At 36.0% G+C, this 14,449-nt stretch overlaps 1 protein-coding gene across 6 annotated transcripts in view; it reads left to right on the plus strand.

Moving 5' to 3' along the window:
* Positions 1–14,449, plus strand: part of KIF16B (kinesin family member 16B) — a 142,252-nt gene that overhangs the window by 73,951 nt on the left and 53,852 nt on the right. For 2 of the 6 annotated variants that reach the window (XM_074864366.1, XM_074864371.1), the window contains exons 18-23: positions 5,855–5,887; positions 6,248–6,301; positions 7,870–9,225; positions 12,666–12,836; positions 13,681–13,786; positions 14,322–14,372. In XM_074864366.1, coding sequence (XP_074720467.1) covers positions 5,855–5,887; positions 6,248–6,301; positions 7,870–9,225; positions 12,666–12,836; positions 13,681–13,786; positions 14,322–14,372 — 1,771 coding nt within the window. The remainder of the gene's footprint in view (positions 1–5,854; positions 5,888–6,247; positions 6,302–7,869; positions 9,226–12,665; positions 12,837–13,680; positions 13,787–14,321; positions 14,373–14,449) is intronic. The other 4 variants (XM_074864367.1, XM_074864365.1, XM_074864369.1 and 1 more) reach the window with 3 other exon arrangements.

Here is a 14,449-nt window from a genome sequence, read left to right on the forward strand (position 1 = left end):
GAAAATTCTTATTTTTCCCTGATGTGTTTTGTGGAATATTGCTTCTTTTTTCCTTATCAATTCTTCAAACATCTTGCCTTGCTTTCCTGGAAATTGAACAGTATGAATAATATAATTAATTTATCAATGTATGCAGTAATTTTTAGAAACGCTGCCACTTTTCCCATCTAACACTCCTTGTAACTTTTATTTTCTTTTCTTGGGTGTGACTGAGAGCACTGTTGCTGTTGAAATTGAGGATAAGATTAGGTGAAATACTCTTCATATTCCTGAACACTTCCATGACTGTGTTTTATTAGACTGTAAACTATGAGCAGAGGGTTAATTATCGATATTCTCCTGCTAGTCTGTATTCAATTAATCTTTGTGAACTGGCTTGCAGGAATAGATATTTTATTCTGCTTAATTTGTAAACACAAGAAGGGATTATGCTTAAGACTCACATTACAGGAGTAATGCGGGTCTACATGACTGTCACTTGTTTGTGAGCAATAAACCCTATCTGATGTTGTTCCATAGTCACTGTTATGTACATATGTTTTTCTAAGCAAAGAAGCTCATGAATCATAGAATCGTAGAATAGTTTTGGTTGGAAGGGACCTTTAAAGATAAACTAGTTCAACCCCCTTGCAATGAGCATATCTTCAACTAGATCAGGTTACTTAGTGCCCCGGCCAACCTGACCTTGAATGATACCAGGGATGGGGCATCTACCACCTCTCTGGGCAACCTGTGCCAGTGTTTCATCACCCTCATTGTAAAATATTTCTTCCTTCTATCTAGTCTAAATCTACCCTCTTTTAAAACCATTATCCCTTGTCTTTTCACTACAGGCCTCCCTGCTAAAAAGTCTGTCCCCATCTTTCTTAAAAGGCCCCTTTAATTACTGAAAGGCTGCAAGAAGGTCTTCTCAAAGCCTTCTCTTCTCCAGGCTGAATAACTCAACTCTTTCAGCCTGTCCTTGTGGGAGAGGTGTTCCATCCCTCTGATCATTTTTGTGGCCCTCTTCTGGATCCACTCCAACAGGTCCATGTCTTTCCCATGCTGAGGGCTCCAGAGCTGGATGCAGTGCGCTCCAGATAGTCTCACCAGTGTGGAGTAGAAGGGGAGAATCCCCTCCCTTGACCTGCTGGCCACACTTCTCTTGATGCAGCCCACGATACACTTGTCTTTCTGGGCTGTGAGCACACATTGTTGGCTCATGTCCAGCTTTCCATCCACCAGTACCCCCAAGTCCTTCTCAGCAGGGCTGGTCTCAATCCCTTCAACCCCCAGCCTGTAATGATACCGGGGGTTGCCCTGACCCATGTGCAGGACCTTGCACTTGGCCTTGTTGAACCTCATGAGGTTCACACGGGCCCACCTCTTGAGCTTGTCCAGGTCCCTCTGTATGGCATCCTGTCCCTCAGGCGTGTCAACCCCACCACTCAGCTTGGTGTTGTCTGCAAGTTTGCTGAGGGTGCACTCAATCCCACCGTCTGCATCATTGGTGAAGATTAATATCTGGTCCCAATGGTTGCATATTCATAATTTAAACTCTTACCCCTATCTTTAGTTGCTGTAACTATGTTTAAAACAATAGATGCCATACTGAATAATACACATTGTCCACACAGTGCAGAGGGGTGGGTGTTGTCCTAATAGATCAGTGATTTAAAAAACCCAAGAAAACATAACCCAAAAAAACCCCTCACAAACCTCAAATATGACTGTTTTTACTGCTTTTATGACTGCTGTAAAGAGAAGTTAGACTTTGAAGTTTGCACTGCATTTTAACTGAGCCCTGGTCTTACAAATCAGTAGAAGAAAGCATAATTGATGCATTTTTATGGACAGCAATTTGGCAACAGCAGCTTTTCAGCTTAGGCTAGGGCATGACAATTATTTATGTTGATGCTAACACTGTTTTCTTTCCATGTCCTCCTTTGTGACAGCACTGTTTGTTTTTTTTTTTTTTCTGATCATGTGGTGAGCTTGTCCCAAAGAGGTAATTCTGCAGAAAATATTACTTTAAGGGGGACAGGTGGCTGGAGTACATGCAAGTTAAAGAAAAGAATACATTTTGAATAAAGCAGACCCCAAGTCCTTTGGTATGACCCTTTACTACAATAGATTGTAGTACCAGTTTCTCATAACATAATGGTATACTACCTACCTGCGGTGTAGATCTAGATTCATTAGTTGGCCCCCTGGGTTTTCGTGTGTGACTTCTGTAGCTAACTGCTGTAGCATTCTGCCTGCTGTTAATTTAGCACTTTGAAGACCACCCTTTCTTCCAGTTTCAGTATTGATAACCTAAAGGCTGTTAGCTAAATTTGCAATTTCTGTAGGTTGCAATAAACAGCTTGTAAGATGTAACATCTTCAGCAATCAATGGCAGAAGAGCCTGTGGGGTATTGCCTTCAGTTGTTATGAAAGCAGATAAATGATGGATCTTGCTTACTGTATCTGTAGCTTTGTCATGTGAAAATCAGTGTTATCTTTAATTGTGTTTTCAGATGGGTGGCTTTTGGGGTGTGTGTGTATGTTTTTTTGTTTGGCTATTGATTTCCCATATGTGGAGATAGTTGCATAAAATTTTGGCTTAACATGCAAAATTCTTTGCTCTGCTTGTTCCCAGTCTTTGTCTTAAATCTGGTGTCATGCAACACTGCTTCAGATAATAAGCTTTGAATAAAATAGAATTTTGAACATAGATTTATGCTGAAGATTTCATTTGTAGACCTTTTGTAAGCTACATTATACTGTAACTCTAAAACCAGTCATGAGAAACCTTGGTGTTGTCATGGATTTAGCGTGGGGTTTTTGTTTTGGTTTGGTTTTGTTTGTTAATTTAAATCTCATAAATTGGCCTACTGAATGGCATTGTAACATCTTTGTAGTTCTGCCAGTACTCGGTCTTTCCTAACAGATGTAGTACCGGATAGCACTTTTGTGCTTGTAAGTTAAGCTATTGTAGTACTGTGCTAGTAGAACTGACTTCCTTTCTTTGCAGCTTATCTACGCTGCTCTTATCACTAGATATGCCACGTTTTCCAGGAAAATGGTGTCTATTTAATTCAACACTGATCAGATTAAGTTCCTTTGTGGTAGATGTACAAAAGAAGAAAGAGTGGATTCTAGTCTTTAATATCTGTACATTTCTTTCTTTTTAATTTCAAGCTAATATTTTTTTCTATTCACAGTAGTGCTCACATTAATAAAGGGAATAGAGGTTATATGAAAAAGATTTTTATTACGGATAAACTAAACCGGAAAACATCAGTCTTGCATCTGTGCTTTGTAAAACTGGCAGTGATTTTTTTGGTGATGCTGAGATTTTTTTTTTTTAATAACTTCTTAAAGAAACAAGGTTTCTGCAATAATTGACTGCCTGTCCTGACTCCCCAGATTCTCTCCTGTCCTGAAATAATTTTAAGTCCATAACCAGTTTGCTTCAAATATTGCAGAGGTAATGGACTCAAAAGTGGTGAATTCCTAAATATATTGAGAAAACAGGAAGCCAGCTAAGTAAGACAGGCATCATTATTACCCCTGCAGGAATAAAGGCTGCAGCATGACCACCTTTGATAGAGAATAGAGATGTTGTGAATAGCCCCATGGTAGGAGAGCCTTTAGAGGAGCTCAGACCTTCTTAGGCACCACTGAATCTATGTAGCAGCAAAACACCAGGCTGCGTTAGCTTTTCTCTTCATAGGAGTATTTATTTGTCTAAAATGCATGAAACGTGCATTTTAAAAACAGCTACGTGTAGTGTTTGGAAGCTGCTGATTGGGGTGTTGATGATGATCCATATTTGGCTTTGGGTAACAGCCATTTTCACTGACAAAAGAACCACTTCTGCACAGTTCATTTCTCTTTCCTGAACAACCTGTTGAGCACCACCAACTTTGTTTCAGTGTAAGATAAATCTGATTGTCATGACACCACTGTTGAAGGTATTAGAGACACTTCTTCAAAGAGTAAATCACGGAGTTTTTACCACTGACCTGTTTTTTATATCAGGCTGATTGTTGGGATGGCTCATTTTCCTTGTATCAGATCTCAATCAAAAGCTAGTTACCTTTTTTATGCTTATACAAAATATGCTTGCCAAACTATGTATTTTATAGGACAGTCAAAATATTAAAAGATTTTTGGTCTGGGTTTTGCACATTATGTTAGCTGATCTGAAATGTTTTACTTCCTTATGGCTTAACCAAGCATGGGAATACTTGTAAATATCTTTGCCGGCTGTCTAAGCAAAGATGGTCTACATCTGACAGCACCCGACCGATATCTGCATTTCCACAAACCAGAGCTATATTCCCCAGGGTCTGTATTATTTTGGACTGAAGTAATGTTTAGTATGGTGGCATCTGTCAGCCAAGCCCTAAGTAAGAAGTGATAACTAACAGCTCTGAATTCTAGAGGTAGACCATAGCCAAAGTGAGGGCTTTTGAGGTACAGCTTAAAAAAAGAGGGGAGGGAATAACCCAAAGCACATTGTAACCGTTGAATGAAGCTTTTGCATTCTGAAGGTCCCTTAAGATTGCTTTTTGTTCTCTTTCAACACTTTGTGGATTTTGCATTGCTGCTACGGAAATTGTGATTGAATTAAAAATATTAAGTTGTTACCATCTCTCCTTGTGCTGTAATGTTGAGAGAGTGCCCATCCTAGCCATAGTCAATGCAAATGTGAAGAGACTCTTGGTGAGACACTTAACGTGAAAGGTCCAAATGTCTGGAGTTGTGTATAAAAAAACCCCAAACACCTACATTTGCTCATCTCTTAGGAATTGTAGAAGGTATTTTTTGAAAATGAATTTCTGAGAAATAGGGAGAAATAGAATTTGTTAAACTACTCTTTCTCCAGTATCGCAGTGGTTGGAAAGATGATTCTTGAGCATCTAGGAATCAAAGTTCATTTAAATTGCTTTATAAATATAGATTATTGGTGTATTTTTTGTATGTTTCCAGGGGCAGTTCCTTTTTGTTGTAGGCATTTGTATGATTTTTAGAGAGAAATATTAAAAATACTTTACTTTTAAAAAACCTGTCTGCATAATTGTAGTAATGACATCTTAAACTGCAGTTCATCAAAGATTTGAAGTTAACTTGTGGTACAGTCTTGCATTTTTTCAGCATTTATGGACTCTCTCACTAAACCTGCAAACTCCTGAAGCTGTAGCAAGCCTGAAGTAACTGGGTATTTGTATATTTGGTTGGATATTTCAGTCCGTATATAGGTTCTCTGTGCTTTTTTAATATTTATTTTGAAAAATTTCCTTAGAAAATCATAAATCTTTCAAAGGAAATTAAAATAAGAGAAAGACTTCTTTACAACTGTAATAAGAGCTGGTATTAAAACTGACATAAAATACTCTCCCATCATTTTTCAGAACCTTATCAAACTAAATACATTAAAATCTGAAAAGATTTTGGATAAATGGGTTTGAATTGTGTTCTGTGCTTGAATGTTGCACTTTGCAGGTATTTCAGGTTTTTCAACCCCAGTGATTACATCATAGTAAAGTTTGAGTTTTTTTCTTGTGAGGAAAAGGAAGAAAAACAAGTGTGCCATAACGTGGTTTCATAGCTCTTACCCTTCTCAGAAGTGGCCAAGTTAATAAACCATAGAAAGAGCAGCATCAATTTAACTGTCACTGGCATTTGAAAAACGTGTTCAGAAAGAATAATTATTTAAATTCTACTTTCGAGTTGTAATGTGACAAATGTTCTATGAATCTAACCAATTTAATGACTAATAAAACAAACTGTTGTTGACTTTAAAATATTCTGTACCGCTAATATGTTTTTTCTATCAATTCCTTTCTTAACTGATTGCTCTGTTTCCCCCTGCCTCCCATGGCAGTCTTTTCCCTGTAAAAGGACCGATCTGTCTAAGGTAGAGAAATTCAATTTCTATGTATTGATTGCCATGTCCACATGTAGTTAACTTACAAAAGCTATGCTAATCACTTACCTGTCTTGTTTAACTTTACTTTTTAAACATTTTTTTTTTCTCCCAGAAATTAATTTACTTTTCTGTTTGTACTCATGTCAGCAGCATGATATCTCATTTGTAACCCTAATAAAGGAAATATTTTCTGTTATTCTAGAAAGTAGTTTTAAAAAGATTTTGGATTGTACCATTGTTATAATCTTCTAAACACACACTGAATTGCATCATAGCTTCCTATTTTTTGTGATATTCAGGAAATAATAACCTTTTTACTGTGTTCTTTTTCTTGTTTTTTTACATCAGGTTAGAATTTGAGAGACAACAACGAGAGGAACTTGAAAAATTAGAAAGCAAAAGGTAACAGTGTTCTCTGTGGTCTTTGTGGGTGTGTGTATATATATATACACACACACATGTTGTAGACTCATTTAAGTCACTAATTTGGCGTCATGGTGTTAATCAGCAAGCAGAGGATCCTGGTATAAATAGTTTTGTTTTGTCGTCTATGAAGATTTTGGTTATTTTCTTGAACAGTTCATTCATATTGATTAGTAGACAAGCTGAATTTATAGCTGTGATCTTTAGCAAAGAAAATACCAAACACAAAGTTATGAGGAGGATAGATTATACAAATATAATATATTCTTCTCACTCTTAATTTTCATGGTGTTATTTTAAGATGGCAAATTGCATTCTTTGTTCAGATCTTTTTTATGGCTTAGTTGCCTTTGGATTGAATCTTGATTGGAAAAACTCATGCTATAAACTCCTCCTCTTAAATAAAACTGTAGTGCTGGTACGGGCAAACCAATCATAATTATCAGAACATTATTTTGAAATCAGTTTGAAGTACAAAAGGAGAGTATTGTTGTCAGCTGACAAACTGAGCTGGCTGTTCTGGCTCATCATACCCGCTAAGATTTTAGAAGTAATAGCTCTCACCTTGTTGCATATCACAGCATTGATTAGATGCATAAGCTGAAAGCCACTCTCTGCCATCTGAGCTTTGGACTGCTTGCTCCGTTTTGAAAGAGCTGTTTACATAGTTGGACTAAGTTAAGTAAACTCAGAAAAAACCTGAAACTCTGAAGCATTAGAAGATGTTATTCAGAAAGTGATGTAATAGAGCCACTGATATTTATCCTTTTGTTATGTTGATAGGATTTAAATTCAGATTGTGCTGAAGTTGCTTTGCTTGTGCTTTAATTTATTTGACTTTAACTTCTCACAAAATAACCAACTGACGTGCAGGTTGTCTCCACGTGTATTCAGGTGACTGTATTATGGGCATAATAATGACCTTCAAGTCTCAGTCTGTCCTCATTTGGAATGCACTAGAACCTTTAAAAGAGAGATTGCACAAGACAGTAATTTGTTTTAAAGTAATTTCTCTCTCAAATATGTCTGTTCCTAATTTTATAATCCTGTTTATCAATAATTTAGTTGGGTTAACCTGAGGAGAAGACATTGTTTTAATTCATCTGTTGGTTTAAATTTGGTGAGGCAAATTTCTAATCAAGTCCTTTTATGCAAGTTTGTGTATATGAAAATGTGTGTATATATAAAAATATATGTATTTATTCTTCACTGTGTACATGGATGTGTTCTATCAATATTTTTATTGGATTTGACAGAACTAATACAGTCTAATTTTCTGCTAACATAAGTGCTATATAACATGTCTTCCTATAACTTCATATATCCACAACTTTTAATGTTGAAATAGACTATATGAATCTCTAGCATTTGTCGTGCATTGAGTCACTTCCAAGCAATGTAAGATCTTAACCTGTGACAAAACAAAACTATTAAAAAAAAAATTATATATACTGCAAAATCCTTGTCCAACCTTTTTAACTTATAAGGAATATGTTGTCTTTTGGTAAAAAAAGTTTGAAATATTACATGTAAATATTTCACTGTAGGAAACAAATAGAAGAGATGGAAGAAAAACAAAGATCTGACAAAGCAGAACTTGTAAGAATGCAGCAAGAAGTAGAGTCACAGCGCAAAGAAACAGAAATAGTACAACTGCAAATCCGGAAACAGGAAGAGAGTCTGAAACGGAGAAGTGTTCACATTGAGAGCAGGTTAAAGGATTTGCTGGCTGAAAAAGAAAAATTTGAAGAAGAGAGATTACGGGAACAACAGGAGATAGAGCTTCAAAAGGAAAAGCAGCAGGAAGAAATTTTTGCCCGGGTCAAAGAGGAGTTGCAGCGACTACAAGAACTTAATCATAATGAAAAAGCAGAGAAAATGCAGATTTTCCGTGAACTAGAAAGACTTAAAAAGGAAAAAGATGAACAGTATATTAAGCTGGAATCAGAAAAAAAGAGACTTGAAGAACAAGAAAGGGAGCAGGTGATGCTGGTTGCTCATCTAGAAGAACAGCTTCGAGAGAAGCAGGTCATGATAGAGCTCCTGAAGAGAGGGGATGTACAAAGAGTTGAAGAAGAGAAAAGAGATCTTGAAGATATTAGAGAATCTCTTTTGAAAGTCAAGGAAGCCCGATCTGAAGGTGATGAGAACTCTGAAGAGTTAGAAAAAGCACAGCATGATTTTGTAGAGTTTAAAAGGAAACAACTGGAACAGTTGACTATTTTGGAAAAAGATTTAGTTCAACAAATGAATCACCTAGAAAAGGAAATAGCAGATGAAAATATAGCTCTGGAACACTTAAAATTTGCACATGAAGAACATTTAAATCTCAAGAGGGATGATGAAAACTTTGTGGATGCCGTACTCAAGGCTGAAGAAGTTGACAGGATAAAGCCTGCAGAGTACAGGCTCCAATCTAAAGTACGCCAGCTTGGATACCTGAAGAATAATCATTTGCCAGCTCTGCTGGAAGAGAAACAAAGAGCTTCTGAAGTCCTTGATAGGGGCTTGCTAGGGTTAGATAATACTCTCTATCAAATAGAGAAAGAAATAGAAGAAAAAGAAGAGCAGCTTGCCCAGTACAGAGCTAGCACAAATCAGCTGCAGCAGCTTCAAGAAACCTTTGAATTCACAGCCAATGTAGCTCGTCAGGAAGAAAAGGTTCGGAAGAAGGAAAAAGAAATCCTTGAATCAAGGGAAAAACAGCAGAGAGAGGCGCTGGAGCAAGCTGTTGCTAAGTTAGAAAGGAGGCACTCTGCTTTGCAACGTCGTTCGACGATAGACTTTGAAATTGAAGAGCAGAAGCAGAAGCTTGCCATCTTGAACAACAGCTGCAGTGAACAGGCAGGTCTGCAGGCTAGTCTAGAAGCGGAGCAAAAAGCCCTTGAACAAGACCGAGAACGGTAAGTGTAATAGTAGCTTCAATTTATAGAACCTATCCACAAAAAAATTAATCATTTTATACCTTGGATTTTGAGAAAGATTTGTTCTGTGTCCCAAAGTTTGTTGAATTTCAAGTAGTTTACCCAGAATTGAGACTCTATTGCTTTTTAAAGGATTCTTGCTCACTCATTAATTTCTGTTGTGTTTGGCTACTTATCTCATCCTCAGCAGTATAGTATTTGCATTAACCATCACAGTACTTAAATAAATTATTTCACCTATTTAGAAATCTCAGCCAACCTTATGTTCTACCCTTAGAAAACCATGTACCATCTAACAAATTTTTTCTCTTACAAAATTTTATACATCAATAGTTTTTCTTTATTAGTAGCAAGCTAAATGGTTGTTCAAGATTTGGAGACTGATGGTTATAGGAGGCTGCCAACTGTGTGTCTCAACTGATGATGTACTGAACGCTTCTGGTATTCAAAGTAAACACGTGTAATGTTTAATTTTTTGTTATTAGTGTCAGGGCTAAATAAAATAGAGTAGCCATATAGCCATGTAAAATTTGGTGGTGATTTTTAAGCTTATTTGAAAATATACAGAGGCTTTAATACAGCCCTATGTGATGACAACCCCTTTTGGGTACAGAAGCAATGTCATCACTTCTACACATGGTATCTAGTAGCATATCATTCAGCCTAAGTATGGGAGGCTCAGAGAAAAGGTATTCAGATAAGGAAGGTCTTCCTATGTGGAAGAGGAAGAAATCTTCTGGTTTGTTTTTTGTCTGAGCAAAAATGCACTGGGATTAATGCATTTAACCCATGCAGAATGGAAGAAAGGCAGAATTGCCACTTTTAAATGTATTGTCTGATTCACTGATGCTAGAGCTTTATAAATCTGTCATTATTGGTGAAACAACGATGTGGTTTTTCTTGAGGTAGCATTTGTCATTTGTTTTTTAATATTCCACTGATTATCTGACTCTTCTTTCATAAATTCTTCAAACAGGTGCTTGATTAGAAAAACAACCAAAAAAACCCCTTGCCTATAGCCAAATTCAAGAGCTCTTCTGAATCCTCTTCCTTTTAAATCATTATAAGAAGAGAGTAGTCCCTTTCTGTATCCTGTGTAAAGGTCACTTTTTCAACATTTAGAGCCACATTGTGTGGATTTTAGACAATCAGTTTTAATACTGATTTTATCATTTTGTTAAGGATATTGCTATTATTTTTCATAATTGTCTTGAACACAAAAATCTTGTTTTCTACACTAAGCATCTTGCTTGAGTAAAGTCAGCTATAAACAACTGGAGGTTCCACAAAAATAGACAATTTAGCCCTCAAGAGATTGCTGGGTTGTGTGATAAATGAAAAAATATGTTGTCAGCTAGAAGACTGAGGTTTGGAAAAGATACCAAGGAAGTGAAAAGGTCTCTTTTTTTTTTTTTTTTTCTTGTTTACTTTAAAGTTCTCTTGCACAAACTAAATAATAAAACTTTGAAGTCTTTCAGTGAATTGCCCAGGGGCCTGAATAATTCAATTCAGAATGTTTTTATGAATGTTAAAGCAGAATAAAATCTTAAGATACTTGATAATATGTTAAATGTTTCAGGCTATTTATTGCTTTCGTGTTTGAGTTTACAGTTCACAGTACACAGTGTGTTGGGCACTGTAGTAAGCATATGAATTGTATATGTTTCTTACTGTTTATACCATTATGTGATGATGTGCTCTGGTTCAGATAAGTATTAACTCTGAAAACGTTTAAATGCAATGTTCATTTGAAATGGTCTGTGGGTGTAAGTCCATCATAACAGGATAAAATGTTTTTTCCACTTTGAATAATATTTTAGCTCAAATTCTTTTACCTACAGGGATGACCCCCAAAATGATAATTTGAAGTTAACTTATACTGGAATAATGTATACATGTTTTATCTTTACTGCCAGAGGTTTGTGGCAATAGAATGAACATAAAGCAGCTTCAGAGTCATCTTTGAGACAACGGGATGTATTGCTCACAAGTGGCAAGGTGCAGTTTAGTGTACTTACTGGTGGATGCATCACACAGCTGGATAAGTTTATAGCTATAGGAAGTGATGACTTTTGATAGTAGGATGTTTACAAATCAAGAGATAGGCTTTATTCTTTAACGCAATTCTGATTTTTGTGGTTAAATTGATTTTCCATAGATGCAAACGCTCTCCTATATCCATCAGCTATCTCCCATCCACTTTCCCTCAGGACGCAAGATTGTTTTGCTGCTAATCAAAAGAAACTGATGGCTTCTGGCAGTGCTGCAAAAAGTACTCTAAAAATAAAGTAACAATTCAGCCTGCTTTACTCCAGCCTAAGCTTCAGCGTTCGTCATCTCTTTAGTTTTCTGTTTTAACCTCCAGGACAGAATAAAGTAGTTGTAGCACTGTACTTCAATTTAGATACATGCAATTGTAGGATAAGTGCTAGAATCCCAACTCTGCATAATTTCCCCTGCTTTTACAGGAACTTCTTTTATTCTTTAATTTTCAAGTAACCTCTAGAAAAACAATTACCTTTAGAGACAAAAGTTGTAATGGAAATGGGGAAGGTTATTACTGTGTTACTAATCTAATCTCAGCTACATTACAAGTGACAAGTGTATTCTGCAGATGACTTTGTTATATTATAGTTTAATTTGACTAAGTGATAAATATTGCAAGAAGTGCTTCTTATTTCATACTAGGTGCCTTGGGCATTTTCAGTCAAAAATACAGTATCCAATTTTACATATTCTATTCTGTGCATAAATCTCGTTGGTGTCTGAAATTTATTTGTTAAAGTGAGGAGGTTTCCATTTCAAAAGATGATTTATTAGGCATATATAAAATAAATACTAGATGTTTTATTTTCTAAGTAAATTCTTAAAAACATATATTCAGACCAAGGGTATGACTGGAAACTAAGATTTATATGTGTAGTACACAATTTAAAGATTTTTCTTACAGATATGTTTTACCACATCATTGGTTTAGGTTGTCTTTGGTTTTTTGGTCTACTGCTGATTTTGAGTTTTTAATTGCCCCCCCCCCCCCCCCCCCATTTATTAATATACTTCACACTGGAAGCTAATAACTGAAGTCATTGATGGAGTTCTGTAATGAGGAAAGTTTATTCAAGTGATCCTAATAGATAGGTTAAATCTTATTAATTTAATATTTAATGTGCTGAGCTAGATACCTTCTGCATTGGAAGTTATTGAAGTTGTTTTATTTAACTTAATACTGCTGTTGTAATGTGCTTTTGAGCTGTCTCTATTTTCCTATTTAAATATGCTTAAAGAACAATTATGATATTTTTGTATCTTCATTAATATTAATACCTACAATCTTACATACGTGTATCCCAGTGTAAGTACAGTATTTCCCATAAGCATTGTGGGAATCAACTCTAAAACAAAGCAAATTACATTTTAAGATGTCTTTATAGCCTGGACCAGGAAATTCAGCAGCTGAAGCAAAAAATATATGAGGGTGATGGTGGTCAGAAAGGAAATCATGGAACATTAGAAGAGAGACTCTCCCATACCGCTTCCCCTACCAGCCCAACAAAGCCACAGCCACCGGCTGCTCCACTAGTTGATGATAGGTAGGTAACCTGCATTTCTGCAATATTTTGGTAGGAATGCAAACAATAGCTTTAGAAAAGAAATATTTTGAAAGATCGTTCTGCAAGGGTTGGATTTTAATTAAATACTGTAATTGTACTTAAAGACTAGTCTGGAAATAAAATTAATTTGCTGTATTTACTTGAAATAACCAACAGCTGAATCAGTTGCTCCTGTGCAGTTTGTTTTAGAATAGAGGTTTGGGAAACTGTAGGCTAAAGTGTATTTAAATTGTTTTTGTGTTTAAAGTTACTTGTCTATCTGGTATTGCTTTATATACACTTAAAGCAACACAATAAATGGAATTGTCTTAGGCCTTTTTTAATAGGGCAGCTGCCTGGTATCACTTAAAATCTGTTTAATCTCTGTTCTTTTTACATGCAGTTGTTAGTTTCAACTCTTGGAACACTCCTTCTGTTTGAAGACCAAACCTTTGTTAGCCCAAGTTGCCAATACCACAAAAGTGATAAAAGCAAACCATTAAGTAACTAACGATGCAGCCCCAGCCTTCTATTTCTTCTTCATTGCTCTTACCCTCACTGCCACTTGTACGTAGAGCTGTACGCGTAGTGGTGGCTTAACGTGCGGTCCATTAAACTGTCTAATTGTGATAACAAATTGTTAACCTTTGCCTGTTAAATGAACGCTTACTCAGAAGTCCATGTTCCTTAAGGAGTGGTAAGACTGGTCTAACATTAAGCCTGCTAGTTAAGAGTTGTGCAGTAGGGTTCATAAGCGTTTCAAAGAGCCCTTTAGCCTGTCTTGATTTTTATCTAAGAATATACTTTATACTTCTCCTTCCCCCCACTCTTCTATACCTTGAAGGATAAATGCCTTTATTGAACAAGAAGTGCAGAGAAGGCTCCAGAATATTCATCATAAAGCTGAGGATAACGATGTTAGCCTGTCCTGGTCTACAGAAAGTTTAAAGGTGAGTGGATATGGGTAGGAAATCCTGACCTTCAGTGCACCATGTGTAACCACTGATTTCGTTTTGTTGTTCAATAATTTTACTGTTTTCCTATGTTTACTTAATTTTAATTTACCAGAACAGCAAACAGTAAATCAGGAATATCAGTTTTAGATTTTGACTGTCTTTTTTTTTCCAGTGGCTGTTTTATGTTGCATTCCATTTTTTTGCAGGCAAGAGATTTACATGGCAATAGGAAAGTTGCAGATAAAATAAAAATCTTCATTTTAAGTCTGTAAAATACACTGATAAAATTCCCTCCAGAGGAATGGTAATTATTTATACTTGCAAACAAATGCTCATTTAAAAACTGGTGATCTAATTAATCCAGAGACTGAGTTGATTGACTCCTAAGCCAGTGGTTTAATAAATATCAATAAGAAAATAATTATTTTTGACTATTAAAAAGAACGTCTCTTCCTCTGAATACTTTTAAACGAACTTAAACACGAAAGGCACTCTTTTTAATAATCACCTGTACCTTTTTTGTTCTTAGGATAATGAGAGGCTTAATAATGGCACTGTTCAACGCAAGCTGAAGTATGAGGTAGGTCATAATTTGTCAGAATGAAATGGTTGTCTTAAATTATGGCATGCCCTGTAATTAAATTTCTTAATGTTTAG

Source organism: Strix uralensis, chromosome 3 (genome assembly GCF_047716275.1).
Source record: "Strix uralensis isolate ZFMK-TIS-50842 chromosome 3, bStrUra1, whole genome shotgun sequence".
NCBI classification, from domain to species: domain Eukaryota; kingdom Metazoa; phylum Chordata; class Aves; order Strigiformes; family Strigidae; genus Strix; species Strix uralensis.